The 27608-nt window shown below is 43.5% G+C and overlaps 1 protein-coding gene across 1 annotated transcript in view; it reads right to left on the bottom strand.

The window, feature by feature from the left end:
- Window positions 1–27608, bottom strand: part of L3MBTL4 (L3MBTL histone methyl-lysine binding protein 4) — a 307787-nt gene that overhangs the window by 132432 nt on the left and 147747 nt on the right. Inside the window, exon 13 of the mRNA XM_068562443.1 lies at window positions 16343–16445. Within this exon, the coding sequence (XP_068418544.1) occupies window positions 16343–16445 (103 nt within the window). The remainder of the gene's footprint in view (window positions 1–16342; window positions 16446–27608) is intronic.

Below are 27608 nucleotides of genomic sequence, written 5' to 3'. Positions count from 1 at the left end.
ATAAAATTTACACAGCCAAGCTAAACAAAAAGTCATCATAGAAAATCTTTTATTTTGTATGTATACTAAGAGGCGGGTGCTGTTATAACAGGGCAGAACAACCACAGAGAGTTAGAAATAAAGTCATATGCTATTAGCTGAATTATCACTTGGGGGATAACAAAGTTTTAAAAATAAGTTAGAGAAGAGGAGTCAAGATGGCTGTGTGGGAAGACCCAGAGTTAGCGTCTCCCCACAACTAGGGCACCTGCCGGCCACTGGTGGGGGACTCTGACCCCCAAGGAGACGGGAGGAACCCCAGAATGAACCAGTAGGATGTAGGGGGACCAAGCGGGGAGGAGAAGTGGAGGCCACACAAGAGGCAAGTGGGACAGACTGTCCGGGAAGAGTGGAGGAGGAGCGGAGGGTGATCGCCTGGCCCACTTGGGCAGGGGAGACTGCTGAGCTCCCAAGCCGGTTCCCTCACCTCTAAAGCCCCATCCAGGCCGCGTGGGTCCTGGGGGCATAGGAGGGAGGCCGGGGAGATCAGGAGTGGCAGGTGGGAGGGACCATCCGGAAGGAGTGGGAGAGGAGCAGAGGGTGACTGCCCAGCTTACTGGGGCCCGAGGAGCCTGCTGAGCTCCCAGGCCGGTCGCCTGCCCTCCAAGCCACCTCCAGGCTGTGTAGGTCCTTGGGGGCACAGGAGGGAGGCCGGGGAGATCAGGAGAGGCAGGTGGGAGGGGCCCTCCCAGACCCAAGACCTATCAGAGGAGCAGGAGAGGACAGGAGGGTATCTGCCCCGCCCACTCGAGCCCAGGAAGCCTGCTAGGCTCCCAGGTGAGGTCCCCTGCCCTCTGAGACCAGGGATGGGAGGAATGCCTGGGTCTTTTCTGTTCCTTGAGCCTAAGCCCCACCCCCACAGCCCCCAGGACCTTTTCCAGCCCTGTGGGTTCTGAGCATTGGCCCTGCCCACTGCCCAAACCTTGCCCTTGCTTAGGCCCTGCTCTCCACAGCCAAGGCCTCCCCCATCCCGACTTTTCTGTTTTTTTCCTTTCCCTCCTCCTCTTCTTTACTACTGTGGTACTGATGTACCTTCCGGTTGTTGATTCATCTATATTTTTATTTTTACATTCTTTCTAACATATCTGTTAGTTTCCTAGTATAATTTTATTCTTTACTTTGTTATGTTTCTTTTTTTTTTTTTTTTCTTTTTTTTTTTTGACACCCCATTCGGCTTGCAGGATCTTGATTCGCAAGCCTGGGGTCTGGGGGAAGCTCCTGTGATGGGAGCTCCGAGTCCGAACCACTGGACTAACAGAGAACCTCAGACCCCAGGGAATATTCATCAGAGTGAGGTTTCACAGAGTTCCTCATCTCAGCACCAAGACCCAGCTCTACCCAATAGCCTACTAACTCCAGTGTTGGAAGCCTCAGGCCAAACAACCAGTAAAATAGGAACACAATCCCACTCATTAAAAAAAAAAAAAAAAAAAGACAGCAAAAAAATATGTCACAGATGAAGGAGCTAGGTAAAAACCTACAAGACCAAATAAATGAAGAGGAAATAGGCAATCTACCCGAAAAAGAATTCAGAGGAATGATAGTAAAGATGATCCAGAATCTCAGAAATAGAATGGAGGCACGGATTGAGGAAATACAAGAAATGTTTAACAAAGATCTAGAAAAACTAAAGAACAAACAGAAATGAACAACACAATAACTGAAATGAAAAATACACTAGAAGGAATCAATAACAGAATAACAGAGGGAGAAGAATGAATAAGTGAGTTGGAAGACAAAATGGTGGAAATAACTGCTGAGGAGCAGAATAAAGAAAAAAGAATGAAAAAAATTGAAGACAATCTCAGAGACCTCTGGGACAACACTAAACGCACCAACATTCAAATTATAGGGGTCCCAGAAGAAGAAGAGAAAAAGAAAGGGTCTGAGAAAATATTTGAAGAGATTACAGTGGAAAACTTCCCTAACATGGGAAAGGAAATAGTCACCCAAGTCCAGGAAGCACAGAGAGTCCCATAAAGGATAAAACCTAGGAAAGACACACCAAGACACATATTAATCAAACTAACAAAAATTAAATTCAAAGAAAAAATATTAAAAGCAGCAAGGGAAAACCAAAAATTAACATACAAAGGAATCCCCATAAGGTTATCAGCTGATTTTTCAGTGGAAACTCTGCAGGCCAGAAGGGAGTGGCAGGATATACTTAAAGTGATGAAAGAGAAAAACCTACAACCACGAATACTCTACCCAGCAAGGATCTCATTCAGATTCGACGGCGAAGTCAAAAGCTTTTCAGACAAACTGAGGCTAAGAGAATTCAGCACCACGAAACCAGCTTTACAACAAATGCGAAAGAAACTTCTCTAAGAGGGAAACACAAGAAGAAAAAGACCCACAAAAACAAACTCAAAACAATTAAGAAAATGGTAATAAGAACATATATATTGATAATATTCTTGAATGTAAATGGATTAAATGCCCCAACCAAAACACACAGACTGGCTGAATGGATACAAAAACAAGACCCATATATATGCTGTCTACAAGAGACCCACTTCAGACCTAGGGACACATACAGACTGAAAGTGAAGGGATGGAAAAAGATATTCCATGCAAATGGAAATCAAATAAAGCTGGAGTAGCAATACTCGTATCAGATAAAATAGACTTTTAAATAAAGACTGTTACAAGAGGAAAGGAGGGACACTACATAACGATCAAAGGATAAATCCAAGAAGAAGATATAACAATTATAAATGTTTATGCACCCAACATGGAAGCACCCCAATACATAAGGCAAATGCTAACAACCATGAAAGGAGAAATCAACAGTAACACAATGATAGCAGGGGACTTTAACACCCCACTTACACCAATGGACAGATCATCCAAACAGAAAATAAATAAGGAAACACAAGCTTTAAATGACACAATAGACCAGATAGATCTAATTGATATTTATAGAACATTCCACCCAAAAGTGGCAGAATACACTTTCTTCTCAAGTGCACATGGAATATTCTCCAGGATAGATCACATCTTGGGTCACAAATCAAGCCTCGGAAAGTTTAAGGAAATTGAAATCGTATCAAGCATCTTTTCTGACCACAACGCTATGAGATTGGAAATCAATTACAGGAAAAAAAAACTGTAAAAAAGACACAAATACATGGAGGCTAAACAGTTTGCCACTAAATAACCAAGAGAGCACTGAAGAAATCAAAGAAATTTAAAAATACATAGAAACAAATGACAGCAAGAACAGGATGACCCAAAACCTATGGGATGCAGCAAAAGCGCTTCTAAGAGGGAAGTTTATAACATTCAATTTCACCTCAAGAAACAAGAAAAATCTCAAATAAACAATCTAACCCTACACTTAAAACAACTAGAGAAAGAAGATCAAAGAAAACCCAAAGTCAATAGAAGGAAAGAAATCATAAAGATCAGAGCAGAAATAAATGAAATAGAAACGAAGAAAACAATAGCAAAGATCAATAAAACTAAAAGCTGGTTCTTTGAGAAGATAAAAAAAAATGATAAACCCTTAGCCAGACTCATCAAGAAAAAGAGGGAGAGGACGCAAATCAAGAAAATTAGAAATGAAAAAGGAGAAATCACAACTGACACTGCAGAAATACAAAGGATTGTAAGAGCCTACTACAAACAAGTACATGCCAATAAAATGGGCAGCCACGAAGAAATGGACAAATTCTTGGAAAGCTACAATTTTCCAAGACTGAACCAGGAAGAATTAGAAAATATAAACAGATCTATCACAAGTAATAAGATTGAAACCATAATTAAAAATCTTCCAACAAACAAAAGTCCAAGACCAGATGGCTTCACAGGCGAATTCTATCAAACATTTAGAGAAGAGCTAACACCGATCCTTCTCAAACTCTTCCAAAAAATTGCAGAGGGAGAAAACTCCCAAGTTCATTCTACGAAGCCACCATCACCCTGATACCAAAACCAGAAAAAGATATCACCAAAAAAGAAAATTATAGACCAATATCACTGATGAACATAGACGCAAAAATCCTGAACAAAATACTAGCAAACAGAATCCAACAGCACATTAAAAGGATCATATACCACGATCACCTGGGATTTATCCCAGGGATGCAAGGATTCTTCAGTATACGCAAATCAATCAATGTGATACACCACATTAACAAATTAAGGAATAAAAACCATATGATCATCTCAATAGATGCAGAAAAAGCTTTTGACAAAATTCAACACCTATTTATGATAAAAACTCTCCAGAAAATGGGCATAAAGCAAACCAACCTCAACATAACAAAGGCCATATATGACAAACCCACAGCGAGCATCACACTCAATGGTGAAAAACTGAAAGCATTTCCTCTAAGATCAGGAACAAGACAAGGGTGTCCACTCTCACCACTATTATTCAACATAGTTTTGGAAGTCCTAGCCACAACAATCAGAGAAGAAAAAGAAATAAAGGAATACAAATTGGAAAAGAAGAATTAAAATGTCACTATGTGCTGCTGACATGATACTACACATAGAAAATCCTAAAGATGCCACCAGAAAACTACTAGAAGTAATCAATGAATTTGGTAAGGTTGCATGATACAAAATTAATGCACTGAAATCTCTGGCATTCCTGTACACCAACAACAAAAAATCAGAAAGAGAAATTAAGGAAACAGTCCCATTTACCACTGCAACAAAAAGAATAAAATACCTAAGTATAAACCTGCCTAAGGAGGCGAAAGACTTGTACTCAGAAAACTATAAAACACTGATGAAAGAAATCAAAGATGACAAACAGATGGAGAAATATACCATGTTCTTGGATTGGAAGAATCAATATTGTGAAAATGACTATACTACCCAAAGCAATCTACAGATTCAACGCAATCCCTATCAAACTACCAATGGCATTCTTGACAGGATTAGAACAAAAAGTCTTACAATGCATATGGAAACACAAAAGACCCCAAATAGCCAAAGCAATCTTGAGAAAGAAAAATGGAGCTGGAGGAATCAGGCTCCCTGACTTCAAACTATACCACAAAGCTACAGTAATCAAGACAGTATGCTACTGGCACAAAAACAGAAATATAGATCAATGGTAGAGGATAGAATGCCCAGAGATAAACCCACGCACATATGGGCACCTAATTTATGACAAAGGAGGCAAGAACATACAATGGAGAAAAGACAGCCTCTTCAATAAGTGGTGCTGGGAAAACTGGACAGCTACATGTAAAAGAATGAAATTAGAACACTCCTTAACACCATACACAAAAATAAACTCCAAATGGATTAAAGACTTAAACGTAAGACCAGACACTATAAAACTTTTAGAGGAAAACATAGGAAAAACACTCTTTGACATAAATCACAGCAAGATCTTTTCTGACCCATCTCCTAGAGTAACAGAAATAAAAACAAAAATAAACAAATGGGACTTAATTAAACTAAAAGCTTTTGCACAGCAAAGAAAACCATAAACAAGACAAAAAGACAGCCCTCCAAATGGGAGAAAATATTTGCAAATGAAACAACAGACAAAGGATTAATCACCAAAATATAGAAACAGCTCATGGAGCTCAATATCAAAAAAACAAACAACCCAGTTAAAAAATAGGCAGAGGACCTAAATAGACATTTCACCAAGGAAGACTCACAGATGGCCCAGAGGCACATGAAAAGGTGCTCAACATCACTAATTATTAGAGAAATGCAAATGAAAACTGCAATGAGGTTATCACCTCATGTTGGTCAGAATGGCCATTATCAAAAAAGCTAGAAACAATAAATGCTAGAAAGGGTATGGTGAAAAGGGAACCCTCCTACACTGTTTGTGGGAATGTAAATTGATACAACCACTATGGAAAACAGTATGGAGTTTCCTTAAAACACTAAAAATAGAACTACCATATGACCCAGCAATCCCATTGCTGGGCATATACTCTGAGAAAACCATAATTCAAAAAGAGACATGCACCACAATGTTTCATTGCAGCACTATTTACAATAGCCAGGACATGGAACCAACCTAGATGTCCACTGACAGGTGAATGGATGAAGAAGGTGTGGCACATATATACAATGGAATATTACTCATCCATAAAAAGAAACAAAATTGAGTTATTTGTAGTGAGGTGGATGGACCTAGAGTCTGTCATACAGAGTGAAGTAAGTCAGAAGGAGAAAAACAAACACCGTATGCTAATGTATATATATGGAATGTTAAAAAAAAAAAAAATGGTACTGATGAACCTAGTTGCAGGGCAGGAATAAAGAGGTAGACACAGAGAATGGACTTGATGACATGGGGTGGGACGGCGAAGCTGGGGCGAAGTGAGAGTAGCATCGACATATATACACTACCGCATGTAAAACTGTTGGCTGGTGGGAAGCAGCAGCATAGCACAGGGAGATCAGCTCGCTGCTTTGCGATGACCTAGAGGGGTGGGATAGGGAGGATAGGAGGGAGGCTCAAGAGGGAGGGGATATGGGGACATGTGTATGCATATGGCTCATTTGCTTTCCTGTGCAACAGAAACTAACACGGTATTGTGAAGCAATTATACTCCAATAAAGATCTATTAAAAAAATAAAAAATAAAGTACATGAAAAAACTCTTAAAAAAATATAAGTTAGAGAAAAAATGGCAGACTGGAAAACTGAATTTATCATTTCTCCTTGATAATCAATCCTTTCTCTTGATACTAAGAAAAGGAATAAATGAATGAAAGGGTATAAATACACAAGGACAAAGCACGAGAGAAGAAATGACAGCAGATAACAGAGGTTCATGCAGTTTCGAGGCTGGAAAATGGGCAAGCTGGGAGCCAAGAGTCTGCAGAGAGAAGATGCCACAAAAACCCACCTGGAAACATTTGGAAGCAAGTCTCTGCTGGAAGGAACTTACTAGAAGAAGGGGTCCCTGCTGGTGACTCAGGCTCCTCGGCATTGGCCAGTCCCCTGCTGACCACTGCCCCTGAATCCCACCAGCTGGCAGGCCCCGAGCACGCAGGCAAGGTTTGCTGGTGCCTTGTTCTCAAGAGTGAACTTGGAGGGCCTTCCCTGGTGGCGCAGTGGTTAAGAATCCACCTGCCAACGCAGGGGACACGGGTTCAAGCCCTGGTCCGGGAAGATCCCACATACCGTGGAGCAACTAAGCCCGTGCGCCACAACTACTGAGCCCACGAGCCACAACTACTGAAGCCTGTGCACCTAGAGCTGGTGCTCTGCAACAAGAGAAGCCACCTCAATGAGAAGCCCACGCACCACAACGAAGAGTAGCCTCCACTCGCCTCAACTAGAGAAAGCCCGTGCACAGCAACGAAGACCGAACGCAGCCAAAAATAAATAAATAAATTTAAAAAAAAAGAGTGAACTTGGAGAAAGACCACCAGGACTTGAGAAATGCCTCTCACATGACAGAAAGAAGCCGAGCAACCTAACTGGAAAACAAATCAAAACACAAGTACCTGGGGAAAAAGTCAATGCTGGGTTAACTTAATCAGTCAATGTTGGTTAAATTCACCCAGGAAGTAAGAACAGGATGCAGCAAAAAACAAATCAGAGAATAAGGACATGTTCTCAGAGACTGAAAAAAAATCATAGTATGGTTAAAAAAAAATAAATCAAAGGATTGTAAGACAAAGTTGAGGAGCTATTCCAAGGAAGCGAACAAAAGACAAGGCGTTTAAAGATAGGAGAGAAAATTTAAGCATCTGTGAAGGAAAACAAATGAAGCAAAGAGAAAAGATGGCAGAAAGAAGAACTCACACAGGGGCTTCTGGAAATAAGAGGTGTGAGTCTCCAGACTGAACCAGAGAGCGAGGAAGGCCCATTCCAGCACAGCGGGAACACACAGAAAGTCCCGACCGTGTCCGGGCTGAGATTCTCGTAGTGGGTGGGAGGGAAGGACAATCCTTTCTGTGAAGTGAAATCTGAACAACAGCCGACTTCCCATTAACTTAAGGAAAACGCAGCAATGTCTTCAATATTCTGAAGGAAAAGTTTTCCCACTGGAATTCTATCCACAACTAAACAACTGTGGTTGAGGAGAGAGAACACATATTTCAACACACAAAAAAATAAATGAGTAACTATCTCCCACAACCCTATGTCCCAAAGCCAGGAGAAATAAACCAGGGAAATGAAGACAGAATCCAGGGAGGATCTGACAGAGGGAGTTGGAGGGGATTCCAGCAGGCAGGTAGGTCCCAAGAAGACGGCTGTGCAGCCCACCTGCAGGAAACAGGCTCAGACTGGGAGGTGAGCAGAGGGGGCTCCAGAAGGGTCACCTGCAGGGGCTGTGTCGGCTAGGGGACCACCTGACACGCCCGGTGCAGCTGAGAAGGGCTTCGCAGGTGAGGGGTGACCAGGCAGGAGTCTGAGGCCAGCCAGGGCTGGGCTGCGAGGAGAGAGGCCTGACCCAGTGTGATACGACCAGGTTGTGTTCACCCAAAACCCACCAGGAAGATCAACCATTTAAAAGAAAACATCACACGGAAAGTCGGACAAACGAAGGAACAAGAAACCCAAGAGCTGTGTCTCGGGGACCCCACCTCTCAGAATACCGCACTGTTCACTGCACCCCCGTGGATGGTCTACTGTTGCAGTGTCGCTGCTTTGTTTCAAGATACTCTGACCCGTTTACTTGTTTTCTGTGTTCCAGTTCATTCACTTCAACTTCTAGTTTGCTCTTGCTTTCCTTTTTCTACTCATTTAAAAAGTTAGTCAACTTTTCTAGTTGAGTATTTATGTAATGTATTTTCACTCTTTCTTGCTGTGTAGGGTTTTCATTTACCTCTGAACACACACAGGGACGTCCCAAACGTTTATCTCTTTAGTGTCGTCACTAGACTCCATCTGGATTTTCTAAGATTCGGGTTTGGGTCTCCTTTGACCCTCTGATTGCTTAAGCTGTATTTGTGAATGTTTTTGTGTCTTCTAGGTGATTGGCTTTCCCCCCAACAACTTCTTGTTTTATTGCATTTGATCAGAGAATGGGTCTGAATTGTTTTGGTTTTCAGAATTTATAAGTTGTCTGTGGCCTAATAGTTGAGTTTTGAAAAGTGCTTTTAAGTAGGTTTATTTTTTTTTCAGTTGGATATATATCTTCCGGTCAGTCTTCGTCTTTTTAAAATCATGCTATTCAGATTCTATACGTCTGTATTTGTTTTCCCTCCTTAATCTATCATAGTCTCAAATGGATGAGTTAAAATCTCCTAATGTTATTGTGCTTCTTGGTATATGTCCTGCAGTTATGCTTTCAGTAACATGATACTGTATCATAAAGTGCGTTAAGACTTACATGTGTCTTAGTCTCATTATGGAATTTAACCTTTTCTATTGCAAAGACCTCCCAATTACAGATGAGGAAACTGAGGCTAAGCCTAGTGTGGTCGTTTGCCCCCTAGTTATAGTAAATGGCAGGTCTGCAAGTCCAACTCAGGCCAGTCTAAAACCTCAGACGTTAACACAGTGACTGACACACACCACATACACCACACACACCACACATCAGTAGGAGAACAGAGGTGAAGAGAAGAAAACAACCTGAAATAACTGCCATCATAATTCTTGAGTTGGCAAAGTAGTTCCAGGCAAACCACAAATAGAGGCTGAGTTGTGCTAGAAGGTTCCATGAAGAGCACCCAAACGCCTTAGATTTATCTGACCCCTCACTCCTGAGCAGCAGGTGCTCCTTTCCATTTGTGCTCTTTACGGCGTGACACTGGCGATTCGGGTCCTGCATCCCACCCGGAGCACCGGGGCGGGGCTCCTTACACCCTGACGGTACCTGGCTCTCTATGTAAAGAATAATCATCACTTCCTAGGTAAATTACCCTTGTATGTTTTATGGCACAGAGGTAGATCAAGTCTTCCGGAGTCTATGTTCTGCTCATTTAGAAAAAACAACATACCTAATCCTGGACCCTGGCTTAAAAGTAGGCTTACATCTTGTAGTCCCAGTATTGTCATCTTTAAATATTTCTATGTAAACAAATACACCTACTTCTTTTTATTCACTATGTAAATTCATTCAAATAAAATGTAAATTGTGTGATAATTTTGTGCCAAAAGTCCTATTTTCATACAGATAAGAACTGATGCAATTTCTTTCAAATAATGGTTTATGCAGCTTCTACATGAACTCTAAACAGCTTTGAATATTATTTTTAACCCCTTGACTATTTACGTGAAAATGAAAATAAACCTGTCTGAAATTCATCTAAAAAGGATACCAAGGGGTCTGCCTGATCTCTGAAAGTGGTATGTTCCTTCAAACGTCTTCAGCGACATCCTCATGTCACCGTTCTTGTCAGCTGTACAAAACAAGATGCTGACAACTTATTCTAAGAATATTGTCTACTTCCTCTCAAAACACCAAACCTTCAACATCTGAATGAGAAATTCTGACATGAAATGGTGAAAACAACATTCACTCCTTGCAGGCACTTCACTGCCTGGGAGAGTTTCATGGAAAAGCAGTTGAAACAGCCACCTTCCTAAAAGCAGCTTCCCGAAGGCTTTTTGGGAGCACAAGTCAGTTGAGTTGTTTTGTATGAAACTGCAGGGGGGCTTCTTGTTTTACTTTTTCTTCATTTTTTAAGATATAAAAATATTTGCTTAAGAATCTTCTGGACTAGAGACTGTAAAAAGCATTTTATAGAATGCTGACTCTTTGGTAAAGGTACACATCTGAGACAAGTTAAATAAAAACTTTCATTTTAGAATGTTTAATTTAAATTTTTCAGGAAGCTCAAGCTAGACATGATTATAATAGTACATCTAGGATTCTGGGAGAATGCAGCAACATTTTAAAATTCTCATCTCTTGCTTCGACATATAAGAAGCAAAATGTATAATGATAACCTCGGGCGTGTTACAGCAAATTTCTAGCACGTGTAAGGGTGTGCGTGCGTGCGTGTGTGTGTGTGTGTGTGACATGCTCAACAGATACCACCAAGACATGCACTGAAGAATAATATTCTTCATCTTTTACAGCTATGTAAGATTTAGACTACAATAACATGAAAGAAATAACATGAAAACAGAACCCACAGATTATGAATGATATAAAAAATTTTTTACCCAGTTAATTACAAGAGGACTTAAATAAATTCTTAAGTTATACACATAGTCACATAAGTAAACTGACTAACCTGGGAAATGACATTCAGAATGTCATGACCTAGAGTGAATTAAAAACAGATTTGGGCTTCCCTGGTGGTGCAGTGGTTGGGAATCCGTCTGCCAATGCAGGGGACACAGGTTCAAGCCCTGGTCTGGGAAGATCCCACATGCTGCAGAGTAACTGGGCCCATGAGCCACAACTACTGAGCCCGTGTACCACAACTACTGAAGCCCGCGTGCCTGGAGCCTGTGCTCCGCAACAAGAGAAGACACCTCAATGAGAAGCCCACACACTGCAAGGAAGAGTGGTCCCCGCTTGCCGCAACTAGAGAGGGCCCGCATGCAGCAACGAAGACCCAACACAGCCAAAAATAAATAAAATAAATAAATTTATAAAAAAACAAAACAAAACAGATTTGGTTGTTAAAAAGAAATCAGGGTATTAACTGCAAATGGAATCAGTAAGTCAATGAGTAAAGAGCACCTCAAAGCTAAAATTAGCAAAGACAGACCGTCACTCAAAGTGATTAAAGCAGGAGACAGAAACGCCCGGTGCCTGCAGGAGCCGACCTGCCATCACCCGCGACCCCACACTCCTACACTGCCTTGCGGTCACCACTCCTCCAACAAGAAGTTCCTCCGCCTTCCTTGAGCACAACATAGTGTTCAACGTAAGAAAAGCTTTTCACAGGTAAGTCAGAATTTATTTACCTGATGGTCTAAACGCTTTATAAATTCTGTATAAAAATGCAAGTCCAAGGAAAACTCAGTTCTCTAATTTTTGTCTTTTTCCATTCTAGAGAGAAGCCAAGTACAGGTGCTCATCGCTTTTTATTTTTCTTTTCTGAGACAATGGAATCACTAAGGTTTTGAAGATGTTCCTTTTTCTTACAGGAGCCCTACTCCAGCATAACAAGGTCTAGGCCAGCAGAAGAGCCGCGGCCCAGTCACCCAGTCATAGCGCCGTCACCAGGGGCTTGCCCCGTGGATGTGAGGTCTGGATACAAAACATGTCCTGCCTCATAGTTCCCTAAAAACGTTCCATCCTTCAACACAAAACCACAAATAACAAATTCTGGCCAGGACGTGGGGAAAAGGGAACCCTCACACACTGCTGGTGGGAATGTAAACTGGTGCAGCCACTGTGGAGAACAGTATGAGGTTCCTCAAAAACTAAAAATGGAGCTACCATATGACCCAGCAATTCCACTCCTGGGTATATATGCCCCCAAAACGAAAACACTAATTCAAAAAGATATGTGCATCTCACACCGGTCAGAATGGCCATCATCAAAAAATCTACAAACAACAAATGCTGGAGAGGGTGTGGAGAAAAGGGAACCCTCTTGCACTGTCGGTGGGAATGTAAACTGATGTAGCCACTATGGAGAACAGTATGGAGGTTCCTTAAAAAACTAAAAATAGAACTACCATACGACCCAGCAATCCCACTACTGGGCATATACCCTGAGAAAACCATAATTCAAAAAGAGTCATGTCCCACAGTGTTCATTGCAGCACTATTTACAATAGCCAGGACGTGGAAGCAACCTAGGTGTCCATCAACAGATGAATGGATAAAGAAGATGTGGCACATATATACAATGGAATATACTCAGCCTTAAAAAGAAACGAAATTGAGTTATTCGCAGTGAGGTGGATGGGCCTAGAGTCTGTCATACAGAGTGAAGTAAGCCAGAAAGAGAAAAACGAATACCGTATGCTAACACATATATACGGAATCTAAAAAAAAAAAAAAAAAAAAAAAAAAAAAATGGTCATGAAGAACCTAGGCGCAAGACAGGAATAAAGACACAGACCTACTAGAGAATGGACTTGAGGACACGGGGAGGGGGAAGGGTAAGCTGGGATGAAGTGAGAGAGTGGCATGGACATATATACAGTACCAAATGTAAAATAGATAGCTAGTGGGAAGCAGCTGCATAGCACAGGAAGATCAGCTCGGTGCTTTGTGACCACCTAGAGGGGTGGGATAGGGAGGGTGGGAGGGAGGGAGACACAAGAGGGAAGAGATATGGGGACATATGTATATGTATAACTGATTCACTTTGTTATAGAGCAGAAACTAACACACCATTGTAAAGCAATTATACTCCAATAAAGATGTTTTAAAAAAAAAAAAGATATGTGCACCCCAATGTTCGTATCAGCACTATTCACAATAGCCAAGACATGGAAACAACCTAAGTGTCCATCAACAGATGAATGGATAAAGAAGATGTGGTATATGTATATACAATGGAATATATATATAATTGTATGGAATATATATAATGAAATTTTGTCATTTGCAGCAACATGGGTGGACTTGGAGGGCATTATGCTAAATGAAGTAAGTCAGAGAAAGACAAATGTTGTATGATATCACTTATATGTGGAATCTAAAAATTAAAACAAACTAGTGAATATAACAAAAAAGAAAACAGACTCATAGATATAGAGAACAAACTAGTGGTTACCACTGGGCAGAAGGAAGTGGGGAGGGGCAAGATAGGGTTAGGGGATTAAGATGTACAAACTACGTATAAAATAAATAAGCTACATGGACAAACTGTACAACACAGGGAATATAGCTAGTATTTACAATAACTATAAATAGAATATAATCTTTAAAATTGTGAATCACTATGTTGTATACCTGCAACTTATAATATTGCACATCAACTATATCTTAATAAAAAAAGTAATAATATTTTTTTAAAGTCCCATTCTTCTACCACGTGTTCAGTTATCTCATTTTTTTCTTTCTAAGCTTCATAGAATGCCTTTTTAAAAAAACACTTCTTTATTTTTACATTTTTCTGGTTTCTTCCAAAGTTCTGATGCCAACCTGGTAAAGGCTACTTGCTGGAGAGAATCATGTTAGATATTCTCACATTATTCATAATTAGAGACTATAACTAAGAACAGCAATCAGACCCACTTGGGCCATACTGGATGAGAAAGTTCAGGGAAGCTGCTGAAACACAGTGGAGTGTGCCCACTGGGATCTGGTCCATGTTTTCAGAATCCAAGTAGGGGAAGGTGAATAACCTACACATAAGAATCGTGGTCAGTGAGGAGGAGGGCAAGTCAGCTGGGGTGAGTGAGCTCCTTGGCGGTCCCAGAAGCTGCCCGGGTGATGTCTGTGACCCCAGCCCTGGTGCCACAGGTGGGCAACTGCAGAGGACAGCGAGGAACAGACCGACCACCACGTACTGGCCGGCTCACTCTGAGGATAATGATTCAAGCTTTGAAGGAGGCACTAGGATGTCCAGTTATCCATCCAGAAATACCTGGCACTCAAAAATCCACCGTGAGGAGGCAGAACCTGGTACGCTCTCTCAGGGCTGTCAGAGGAACTTTCTGGGCCATCCAATACGGCAGCCACGAGCCACAGGCGGCTCCTGAGCAACTGAGATGTGGCTACTGTGACTGAGAAACTGAAATTTTCATTATTTTTAATTGTAATTAATTTCAATGTAAACAGACCCATATGACTACAACTACCATGTTGGACTTTGCAGCTCTAGGTTTTTAAAAACTAACACAAACACACAAGAAGAGCCTGAAGAAGATTATTCACAGCCACACACCCCTAGTAATGTCTGGAAAGTGGTTCTATCGACAGGGCCCTCACCTCACACAGACCCCGACCCGATGATGGGATGGCTCTTCCCCCACCCGCTCCCCCGTGTCCTTTTCTCTCTTTCTCCCTTCCCTCGTACAGAACTCCAGCGTCACCACCAGGGCCTCTCTTATAATCCGCGAGTCCTTCACTTGTCCAAGTAACCAAGGTGTCTACATGTCTTCAATTTCATTCTTTTTTATGGCTGCTATATTATAATCTTTTAAGTGTTAGTGTTTTTTTTTTAAATTTTCAACTTTTTATTGATGTATAATATATTCATAAAGAAAAGTACAAGTATTATTAGTGTACTTAAGCTCAATGAATTTTCACAAGTTGAATACATCCCTGGTTATCAGCACCAGATCAAGAAACAATACTATCAACACCTTGGAAGCCCCATTTTTGAGTGGAGAACTCAAGAAATGCTGCACCACCAAGGTTCTTAATGATACAAGTGTTGTGTGGAAAAACATGGGCATCCCGGATGCCAAGTCAAACGGAGATTCACGAGGGTCTGATTTTGAATGCAAAGAAGCTTCTGTGATACGTTAACCAATTTGTGTCACTTTTTCAAACATGTGCAAGAGTAGGTATTTGATTTTTAAATATCTGTGACAAAAGACTTAGAACTCTTTCAATTAAGTGTTAGTATTATATTTACACATATAACATATTTACGTACATCAGCATTATTTCTTATAGTAACACTTGCTTTGATTCATTTAGAGCTGTTTGAAGCACTGGTTTCCGGAACTGCAAGCACCTGACACAGCGACGACTTCTCTGTGGATCTCTTTTATCCAAACAAACATCTCCTTGTTTCACATATATGATTTATCCTTTTCTCTTCATAGTTATCTACGTGTTTGTTTTATCTGTTTATGTATTTGGACAAATCTGATGTCAATTCTGTTCAGCTTTAATTTACATATTCTGTAACTAGATCACCAATATGAATAATTTATCTATACGTTACTTTACCACTTGATGGTGACAGAAAAAGCAGCGAGGACTTCAACACTTATTTGTACTTATTTTTCATTATGAGCGCTATCCTCTCCATACTATTATCACATATTTAAAACACAGGCATATTCTGCAACATAACTTCACACTATTTTTTATCATATAACAGAATTACCTCATCCCCAAATAAATAAAAAATAGAGAAAAAGAAACAGAGGCATGGTGAGAGCCAGGGGCGAAGCGGCAGGAGGTTCTGGAATTTCTTGAGAAGGCGGCGAGACGGGCAGCTATGTGGGGAGGATTCAGGAGCGGGAGGGACGGAGGGTGGGGCGTGTGTGCACCTGCTGAGACAAGTGTCAGAGGGCAGAGGCCCTGGGAAGCTTGGTGGTCTGGGCCGGGCCTCAGGAGACCAAAAGGCCCGGAGGAAGGCGGGCTGGGCAGACACGGGAAATGTTGAAGAGGGGCCTCGGGACAGGGATGGGGGAGTATGATGGGGAGGTGTCTGGCTCCCAGAGGGTCATTACGATGCTTCCTACAGCTGCTAATCTGCATCATGTGCCAGTTCATCCCTGAAATAATTTAAATAAGAAAAAATTTTACCTGTGATGTCCTGAATACCGCGGACCACGGATATGGCCTATCCCTCGGCACCCTGGAGTGGGACAAACAGCTTGACCTGGAAGGATTTTCACATCATTTGCCCCTTCAGGAAGTAAAAGAACATACCTTGAAAACACCCTCAGCAAAGAAGAACTGGAAAGGCTAAAATATGCAAATGATATTCATCAAGACTTTACAAATTAAAAGCAAACCGTCACCGGAAACACTTATTGAGTACTTGTGATGTTTTATAAAACGATTTAGCAGAAAATATCAGTGCTGTAATAGATAATAAGAACAGCAACTAACATCAGAAGCTGAGCAAAATGAATATGCATTGAAGAAATTAAAAAAAAAAAACAAACCAGAAGATCATGACATGTCTTTCACAGAATAACACTGGCAAAGGCAACACAGCCATGAGCTGAGCAGGTGAGTGGGTGAGGTCTGGTCTGTGGTTCCCATGAAACTCCCACTCAACCACAGCAAGGCTCCCCCAAAGGGTGGACAGAAACTGAACCAGCAAATGGGGCGCAGAGAAGACAGTGACATGGCCCTCCCAGTGCCACTCAAGTGTGTCCCAGCGGCTGAAGAGCCAACTGCCTGACCATTCTGTACTGGGCTGTGCTGTGCTATATACACTATGGGATACTCTTCTGTACAGACCATATCATACTGTACTGTACCATACTGTATATATATAGCATACTCTACTATACTGCACTATACTATATCGTATTACACTATCCTAAACTATATACACTATACTTTATATGCTATACCGTACAATACTATATATACTATATTATACTATATATACTATACTATTCTATACTTTACTATCAATATATATACAATATTACAGTATACTACTTATACTATACTAAACAATACATAACCAATCCAGGCCAGAGATGAATTCTGTCAAGCCCAAGAGGCAATGTAAAGATAATCAGGATTGAAACCCCCTTGCTCTGTTCTGTGAATTTTCTCAGTCTCGTTTGCCCCTTCCCTCTCCTCCCCTCCCCCCTACACACACACACACACACACACACACACACACACACACACACACACACACACACACACACACACACACACACAGGCTCCTGGAATGTTCTACCCCCTCCTGTCATGCTGCTCTGGGCCTCGTTTCGATGAAGATCCCACACATTCCCCCTCCCTCCCCAGCTCTTAGATTTCCATCTCCTGTTCAAGCTCCTGTCTCCTTGTCCTCGTCTCAATACTTTCTCTGACTCCCAGCTCTAATTTAACTTGCCTGTTGGGTGAAGACATTGCTCCCTGCAGCTTCTTCAGGAAAAGACGTGCATTTTCTCACACTCCACGTGCCCCGGCATTGGCAGAGAGGAAAGTGCCCTCTTTGCCCGGCACCCCCCCGGACTGTGCTTCCTCCCTGCTCCTCAAAGACTCCCGATGCAACAGGCCCCGACACCGCTGGCCCCTCGTGGCTCACCCCCCAGGCCCCCATCACCCCACGCCGCTCAGGAAGACCTCGGCCCCGGCTCCCGGGGTGCCGCTCCGTCCCTGCTCCACCGTCACCCGAGGCGGCCCCAACGCCCGTCCTCCCAATTGTCCTACCCCATCTGCTGCCCTCACAGATCATTAACCGGCGCATCCCCAGGGGCCGCTTCCCCAAACCCGGCTGGGCCACACACGCAAAGGAAACCCTCCGGATCTTGTCGTCACCCAAAATGGCACCACTTCCCAAATCATCTCGTAGTCGGGCTGCTTGCTCAGGTAGCCCCACTGCTGAGGCTCTTTTCAACATCATGGGAACTTCCAGGCCACTGATCTCCCTTCTCTCCCACCATCAGTCCCCTCGCGTCATGACCCCCTTCCCTTGCCTGAGTCTATCCACCAGTGTTTGACCTTCTGTTGCACATGACAGAAACTCTCTTGCCTCTCTGACCTTTTATCACATCTGGTTGTGGAAAAAAAAGCCAGCCATGAATCAGCTGTGTTCTCCTGCTGCTCTGTGTTTTACATAACTAACTCTTCCTGGGAAAAACTACACAGCAGTGTGGATTAGGTGTTATCAAAACGTCTGTCTTCAGTGTCACCCGAGCCCTCTAGGCTCTCCCAAACCGCCCACTAACCTCCATCCTCCGGGACCCAGTCGCTGACTCGCCTGCTGCTTCACCGGAAAACAGGAGCCTGGTCACCTGTGTGCCTTCCTATGCCCCCTTCCTTCCCATCACAGAGCAGGGCGCTCTGTGCCCTCCCCCGAGCGAATCCTCGCCGTTCAGGCTTGGGTCTCATCTTCCTCCCACTCTTCAGGAGCTTTGGGCTATCAAATATTCTAACTGCCCCCTGACTACTGAATCCTTTCTACCAACACTTAAACATACTCCAGTTTCCCCCGCTGGTGCCACATCTCCTTTAGCTGGTGTCCCCTCTCCTCCCGTTCACAGCCAGACTTCTCAGGAGAGGTTCCCTCTACTTGCTCACATCCCATTTCTTGAACCACAGCAGCCTGTCTTCTGAGGTCACCCGTGACCTCTCTGCATTAGGCCCAACGTGCACTGCTGAGAGCACACCACACTCAGTGCCTTGGTGCTAGGCTGACCACAGCTGGCTACCGCCTTCCTGAACTGTTACTGTCCCCTGGCTTTGGTGACATCACACTCTCGCCATCAGCACGTGGGCCTTCTCTTCTTGGCCAGCTTTTCATCCTCTGGTGAAATTTAAAATGTCAGAGAACCCCAAGGTTTGCTCCTGGGCCATCCATTTCTTCGTTCACCAAATGTATACCATAGATGCTTAAAGGCTACAGCCCAGACACTCTGTCAGTTCTAGACCAATGCATCCAACTCTTCACCCAACATCTCTGTTGGGAATCTCTTAAAGGCGTTTCAAATTCAACATGTTCAAAACGGAAGTCACCGCCTGGTCCCCAAACTTCTTTTCCTCTAGAGCCATTCATCTCAATAAACCGCATTAATCCTTGACATCTTTCCTGCCCTCATTTCACTCCACCCAACTTCCGGCCAAATCTCAATCTCTTAAGTATTTCCACCTGCCAACGTATTCCCATCACTACTGGGTGCCCTGACCCAAGCCATCATCGCCTCCCCCTTGAAGGACCTCAGTACCATCCTTCATTCAAGACCAAGTCCCCATCTTGCAACCAGAGTGACATTTTCAAAACACAAATCTCACCGCATCACTTCCCTCTTAGCTGCTTTCAATGGCTTCTCATGGCTCTTGGGATTAAGTCCCAAATCCTTAGCCTGGCCTACCTGATCCCAACTCCTATCTACTTCTCTAGACGTGTCTTACTTGATCTTTCTCCTTACTCAATATTCTGCATCTATACTGGCCTTTTCCAGTCCCTTGAACCCACCAGGTTCTTTCACAGCTGAGAGCACTTGCATGTTGGACTGAGCTTCCTACCTCTCAGCCTGGAAAACTCCTACTTATCTTTCAGGTCACAGCTTACATTTCACTTCCTCAGGCTAACTTCCAAGAGTAGGTTAGGTTCCCTTTTTTAATAGCACTTACCTCGACTACAGATTAAATGATGTATTTGTTTAGTGTCTCTCTCTCTCTCATATTAGAATCGTGAGCTGCGAGCCTGGGTGTACTGCACCATTGTGTCGGCACTGCCTGGTATGTCACGTAGTTAGTGCTCAGGACATGCTCACTGAATGACTCAATGAGCTTTCCATAGCTCTTCCCTCAAGATGCTCAGAGTCTAGAGGAGAGGCTTACATAGAAACCGGAAATTGGCATTACAGTACGATTCTGTTGGAAAAAAGTACTGACCGAGGCTGGGTCCCAGTGTATGATGATGTTAGAACGAATATTTACACCTCAAAGAGATTTTCGTTAAATTTACGAAACAACAGGAAAGTATGCCTTAGACACTTATTACACCCTCACAACTCTGTGAAACACCTTGAGGGATAAGCAGAAATAAGAGCTGCCCTACCCCAAGGTAGCTTTCAGAAAGAGCTTGGAAAAAGAAGACAATTATTAAACAAATGAATGTTTAAAACTTGTAAACAAGGGCTTCCCTGGTGGCGCAGTGGTTGAGAATCTGCCTGCTAATGCAGGGGACACGGGTTCGAGCCCTGGTCTGGGAAGATCCCACATGCCACGGAGCAACTAGGCCCGTGAGCCACAATTGCTGAGCCTGCGCGTCTGGAGCCTGTGCTCCGCAACAAGAGAGGCCGCGATGGTGAGAGGCCCGCGCACCGCGATGAAGAGTGGCCCCCGCTTGCCGCAACTAGAGAAAGTCCTCGCACAGAAACGAAGACCCAACACAGACAAAAATAAATAAATAAAAAATAAAATAAAATTTAAAAAAAAAGAAAAAAAAATTGTAAACAAGCCCCTAATTAAGAAGTATGCTTGTGTCAAACAGTAAAAAAAAAAAAAAAAAAAAAAAAAATCTATGAGAAAAGAAAGAAACACAAGGTATAAAGAGACTTTTCTCCAAACCGTGCCTCACAACACACTCCCAAGGCCACCAGCACAAAGGCCTAGACCCTAAACCCACAGACAGGCCAACAAGCCAGTGCCCACCTGCCAGCCCAGATGCAGCTCTGTGTGGACAACGTTTCAGCAGCCTCCCAATGAAGGCTACTGAGTATTTCAGGACTATTTGAATGCACTTGATTCAGTCAAGGCTTGAAGTGATATTTCATCAATTTTATCAAATATTTATCAATGCATATTTATCTCCAGATCCCTGATGGGTGTCGTAATTCTCTCCTTGTAGGATCTGTAAGGAGAGGCGTGACCCCGTCTATCGGAGAAGAGTTATTACATTAAGAACCACAGCAAGGACATAACAAAGAAGAAGTCAAGGAGAACATGTAATGAAAATGCACAGAACCTAACAGTTTTCTTGGTAATTTTGTATGATGAAGTTTAATGGGTTGACTCGATGGTGAATTAGACAGAGAACCGTCTGTTGGTGAAAAGAAACCGGTAAATCCTGTAATAGTTCATGTTATTGCCTCTAGGAAAAACGGGAACCTATGATAAAATTAATGCTTTTCCCTAGAAAATAACTGCATTTTTGCCAAGAGTATCTTACTTGTAACTTGGCTATTTGGAGAATTAGGTCTCAAGAAAAAATATTCTCAGCTCGAAATCCCTTCCTTAGAGACAGCATCGCGGACTGTTATCACCCTTTCTTGCCTTCTTTTTCCCGCTTTGCCTGAAATGCCCTCCCTAGTCTACCTGCTCGTCGCCTGGCGGGTGAGTCCGGGGCGGGAGGACAACCGCCTCTTCTAGCTTGTTAACCGCTGCACCCCCCCCCCCCCCCCCGCCGCAGTAGGGACGGCACACAGGAGACGCTGAATAAGAGTGTGGCTTGTGAACGAATAAATAACTACAAAGACGACAACACTGACCACCTCTAAGCGCTGTTTTGGTACATCCTGACCACGGTGCTGTGAGATAATCACATATTATTCTCATTTCAGAGCTTAGATTGTCTAAAATCAGTCTTCAGTCTGCTAACTACTGTGAGCTACTCGCGAAAACGAGCAGCATCAATAGCTCCTAATTTATTCCAAGTCTTCTATGAAAATTTTACTCAGGCAGGAGTAAATCTAATGGTAGACCTGTTGCTGCAAGGAAAAAAAAGAAATGGAAAATACCCCTGTGAACTGGAAATCATCTGAGTAACGAACAATATGCGTACTAACGCGAGACCACGGCAAAGCATGCTCACGGACCCCCATTCTCACAGGGTTCCTCTGTTACCACAGCTGCCAGGGCGGACGCTGCAGGTGCCCACCCAACACCCGTTCCCCGAGCCCTCCTTGCTAAGGAGCCCTGCCTCGGTTCCGGGCAGCAACGTGCCCATGCCTGGCTGACACGGCTGCCTTTCCCAGTCTCTTGCACACCCGGACGTGGCCATTCGACACTGGTCCAGACACCACAGTCTAAGGGAAGGGCAATGTAGGATGCTCGTAAGTACTTTTTTTGCCTACTTTTTAGGTGATGCTGGTGCTGCTTTGCCCGTTTCCCCCCTTCCTCAATCGTCACGGAACGTAGATATAAGGGCTCAGGAGGTGACAAGCACAAGGACACAAGCAAACGTGTTGAAGAGGGCAGAGAATGAAGGATGATGGAGCCTGGACCCAGGACCTGCCAGCGTGGGCCTAGCACATCAGTGTCTGTCATGTAGGAAAAACAACCCTCTCTCTGATGAAGGTATCGTGAACAGATTTTTATGTTACTTGCGGCTGAAGAAGCCCTAGAATAAAACAGCGATTGTATTTTGTTTTTCCTTTTTTGAAATCAAGGAATTGTTCTAAAACAAAAACTAGGGTTGCATGTGAGTAGTAGACCTATTGTAACGTAAAGATGATGTAAGGGGTCAAAGGCAAAATCAAGAAATACAAGAGAGGCTGTTCTCATCTCTAGAAAATGAGAAGGGGAGCTGTCCTTATTTCAAAATGGCCTGAACTGGCAACTGTGAGTGATGTGGATGAGAAGGGTTCTCATCCCACCCAGGATGGGGTAGAAGCTGAAATCATCTCCCTCCTTCTGAGCAGAAAGCAGTTTCCTCTCCCAACTGTTATTTGGTACAGAGATGACCCAGAGCAGAATGACAACCCTGACACTGACTGAAGCAAATTAAGATGATCTATTCGGGCTTCCCTGGCGGCGCAGTGGTTGAGACTCTGCCTGCTAATGCAGGGGACGCGGGTTCGAGCCCGGGTCTGGGAAGATCCCACATGCCGCGGAGCAACTAGGCCCGTGAGCCACAACTACTGAGCCTGCGCGTCTGGAGCCTGTGCTCCGCAACAAGAGAGGCCGCGATAGTGAGAAGCCCGCGCACCGCGATGAAGAGTGGCCCCCGCTTGCCGCAACTGGAGAAAGCCCTCGCACAGAAACGAAGACCCAACACAGCCAAAAATAAATATAAAAATTAAAAAAAAAAAAAGATGATCTATTCACTTAAACATATAAGTGAGCCCCAGATTGATGCCGGCCAGCACTACAAGTAAGGATCGAGCAGCAACATTCTTAGCCTTATTTCAACCCTCATTACCCGCTGCTGGAAAGGATGCAGTTCAACCCCAGTCACTTAGCAAGCGTTTTATAGAGAAATGACATTAGCACCAGGTGGTAATAGCCATTAGAGTGGATATAGAAAAGGAAAACAGATTCAAATGTCACTGATAACAGACAAGCAAGATACATTATTTCTTCTTAATTTTAAAATAAAAATAACCACTGAGGATTATTCATTCATTTAGAGAGATACCAAGTGCCTGTTATGTGTACCCTGGGTGCTAGAGATACGGTGAACTAAATAGAAGACCTGCCTGCTTTGAGCTCACCTTCTGGTGCCAGAGACAGAGTAAACTACAAATAGAAACAGTGTAACGTCAGTGACAGTGCGAGGGAGGAAGAGAAAGTGACCGGGTGGCAGTGGGGACCCTGGTTCAAGGCAGAGTCGTCAAGGAAGAGGTCCCGACGTTCGGACAGGATCCTGCGTGCAGTGAAGGCACGAGCCATCCTGGGACAACAGCAGGAAGGCCAGCGTGGCCGGGGCCGTGTGGACAATGGAAAGGGTGCAAGAGGTGAGGTGGCGTGGGCCACGGTGAGGTCTCCGCCCGACGCCGGGCTTGACAGGGCACGCCTGAAGGACCGAGTGGGGAGTGAGTCACTGAGGACTGAACTTACTGCAGCCTGTTCTTTGAGCAGCGCTTACTTCTTCTACTCAGAGCTCGGGAAGGGCTACAGGCTGGCTCTGCGCTGTGGTTGAGGCATCCATGCCTGGCGTTAAAGCCGTGACCAGGATCAGAGAGATTCTTAACTGCTGGTAGTTAAGGGGTGTCTGGAACCTTGAGGTGGGAGCCAGTGATCTGCGATGTGCTGAGCTCCGGTTTCTACCCACGTGGCCCGACCCCCGAATGAACATGACTCACAGGATGCCACCCCTAGGCACCGGCATGCAGGGGAGAGGCCGGATGGATACAGAGCAGGTTGAAACTGCATTTCCCTTGTGCGAGCTGCACTGAGAGCTGGGGAGCAACGCGGAGAAGAGTTATTTCAACCACATCCTTCCCTGAGATGTCACAGTGAGTTTGTGTCCGTGGAACGGAGGAGAGGCCTGAGGACTGAGCTCTGGGCGACACAACAGGTAGAGACTAAAAGGAAGGAGGAGGGAGGAGGCCGGGAAGCCATGCGCCCGGGGCCAAGGCACGAAGGCTGTGATGCCTGGGGCTTGCAGTGAACAGGCACCAACAAGCCAGACTGACCTTCAAGGGAGAAGGGAGAGAAGAAAGGGGGAGACAATGGCATAAACTACTTTTTCGAGGAGTTTTAGTAGAAAAGGTGATATGAAAGCGGGTTGCGGTCAAGAAGGTGTTTTCCTTACTGTTTCTGTTCGAGTGATGATGGGAATGTTTCCGTAGAAGGAACCTGACAATGCAGAAGGAGAGGGTGTAGTTGTGGGGAAAGGTCCTTGAGTCACGGCCAGCGAGGCCCGAGCATGGCCGGCCTCCGGGGAAGGAAGGCAGCGCGTGGGGACGGGAGGACCAGCTTCTCCACCGCGGGCTTTTATTTTCTCAGTCAAACAGGCAGTGAGATCATCAGCTGAGATTAAGGGCAAGGAGAGCAACAGGATTAAATCTAGGACTAAAAATTTAAAAATAAAGCAAACTGTTAAAATATGCACATGTTCTCACTCCAAGTAATTAAGCTTCCGCTATCTTTATTGTGGATTGGAAACTTTTAAGTTAGTATCCTGTTTTGTTTTGTTTTTTCCCACCCCACCCCCCGGGAAATTTATATCATAGTTTGCTAAAAAGATTTAATGAAATAATTACCCCAAATGTTGGAGGATGCAAATAATAAGCATATCTTTCAAACTGAAGTTATAGGTTAATCATTCCTATTCTCCATTTCCTAATGAAATTAGGGACAATAAACAACCGTTGTGCTATAATAATGAGTTTCTCAAAAAGAAGAAAATAATGTAACCAAACACCATGGTTGCCTGTACTAGGTTTCAGGCTGTCAGATTTCATGATATATAAATGAAATAGAACCATAATTTTCTGAAATGGGAATGCAGTAAAATAACGTTTTAAAAGGATTCTAAAAATGTAAATATCAGCTGATCTAAAAAACCTTTAAAGTATAACAAGGGCAGTATTAGTAGAAGAGGGTAAACTAACCACCTACCTAAGGCAGGCAAACATTTAGAAGGAGGTAGAGTCGGGAAAGACCAGTGGACATCACAGAAATCACACTGGTTCCACCTCACAGAGCGCCCTGGGGTAAGAAGAGACAGCAGCGCGGACAGAGCAGACCCGAGAGAGCTTCTGAGCAGCCACGGTGAAAACTGAAACATGTCACATGGGGCTTTGCTCCATATTTAAAAGGAGACAGCAGAGTAGCTGGCAAAGATTTTCTTAGCAAAATATAATAAAATGCACTTATCACATGGAGAGTTATTTAAATGAGAGACCGAATGGCACAGTGTGCAGCTGGTAAACTACACAAGGATGCTGGGCAGGAAAGGTCTCCTGTCTACGTGCGGGCACAGGACCAGGGAGACCAGGGCTTTGCTGGAAAACGGGGCGATACGGCCCAAGGGACCAGATGAAGCACCTTAGACCTGGCCGTGCACTGGCCTGAGCCATCGTGAGGAGGGTACAGGGCTGGGAGGAAGTGTGAGTTGTGGTACGTGACATATGGTACCTGACATATGTAATGACATCAAGGACAGAAGGGAGAAATACACGTTTGATCCCATACACCTCTCCTTCAAACATTCTAAAGTAAAGAATTTGTACCATCTATTTATACCACAACTATTTAAAAACACAAGACTAGGCTCTTTTTTTCATTACTGAATAGCACAGGCCTTCATAAAATGCCAACCTGCCTTGTAACCCGTTTTTAACCTTTCAAAAACACAGGAAAGTGACACCCTTGATTTATGGAAGGGGAAACTGGGAGGGGTCCACAGAGATCACACAGAAGCACAGAATTTTAGGAGCAGAAGAGTCGTAGAGACACAGGCACACAGAGAAATTGGTTTACACATAACTGAAGTAAATTTAATTAAACCTACTTCTTTCAATGACTGATAACCATACTGTGAGGAACTGAAGGGTAATACAGCATCGAAAAGCATCCAACACAAATACTATTTCACTAGACGGTCCTATTTCATTTTTTTCATTATTTTTAAGAAAGAAATCAAAACAGATGCACTTGTCTTCTAAACCTTAACTTTTATACAAATTCTCTCTCAAAGATAATATAAAAAACCAAGACTACTTTCTTACTTTCTGAAACTCCTAATTTAGCTGATCTTTCATATGAAAACCGCTTTTTTTTTTTTTAAATGACAAAAGTGGTGCTTGGTTTATGTAAATGGATTACTCCCACCTAATCCAAGTGAAAATGCTTCAAATCCACCCCCTCCTCTCCTCCGATTCTCGCGCATTCTCTCTCCCACTCTCTATTTCATTTCTTGGTTTCTACTTCTCTCTCTTCCCCCCCTCCCCCCACTATGCCTTCTGCAACAAGATACTAAATAAACAGAAGCCACAAGGCTGTCCTTATTCCCAGGATTTTCCTTATTCGTATGAAGGGAGATAACAGACAGGCCTGAAACTGTAAGTAAATCACGGTTGCTTATGACTTGTTTTTGGGCTTTCCCAATCCTTGAACTAATTTTCCCCCCTTTTACTAAAAGAGGAAATCAGTTAATAAGTTCCATTTTCACTGAAAGTGTCACACATAATTTGCTGACTAAAAACTCAAACTGATTAGTTGCTGACAGACACGTCATCTGTTCTCATAACCAAACACGTATAAATATAAAAGTTATTTAGAAGAATTAAACACACTCTATAACTCAAGACTCCGAAGTGGGGTGATTAGAACACCGTCCCAATAACCTGCAGATTACACCTAAAGCAGGTACCATGGCGTCCACAGTCCCTCCTCAAATTGGCCTTGACCTCATGTGCCCATACTAAGAACTTTCCTCACCACGGAGCTTTTGGACATTCTTAATGGAAAATGCTGGGAGTCGCTTGAGAAACGCTTTTAAGTATTTATTAATAATCACGTTTCTCCCCACGGTTCCTACTCTAACCCTAAACTGACAGTTAATGAAGTTCCCACGTTGAATGACTTGAGAATAGCGTTGTCAGAACTGCCACGTGTCTAAGGGGAAGGAAGCCTCCCTCCTCCGTCGTGTCTGTAACAGATGTTCCGATGAAACGGGAGGCAGCTCACCTTCCCCCCAAGA

This window comes from Eschrichtius robustus, chromosome 14 (genome assembly GCF_028021215.1).
Source record: "Eschrichtius robustus isolate mEscRob2 chromosome 14, mEscRob2.pri, whole genome shotgun sequence".
Lineage (NCBI taxonomy): Eukaryota > Metazoa > Chordata > Mammalia > Artiodactyla > Eschrichtiidae > Eschrichtius > Eschrichtius robustus.
The sequence above is the reverse complement of the archived record's forward strand: the minus strand, read 5'-3'. Positions and strand labels throughout refer to the sequence as shown.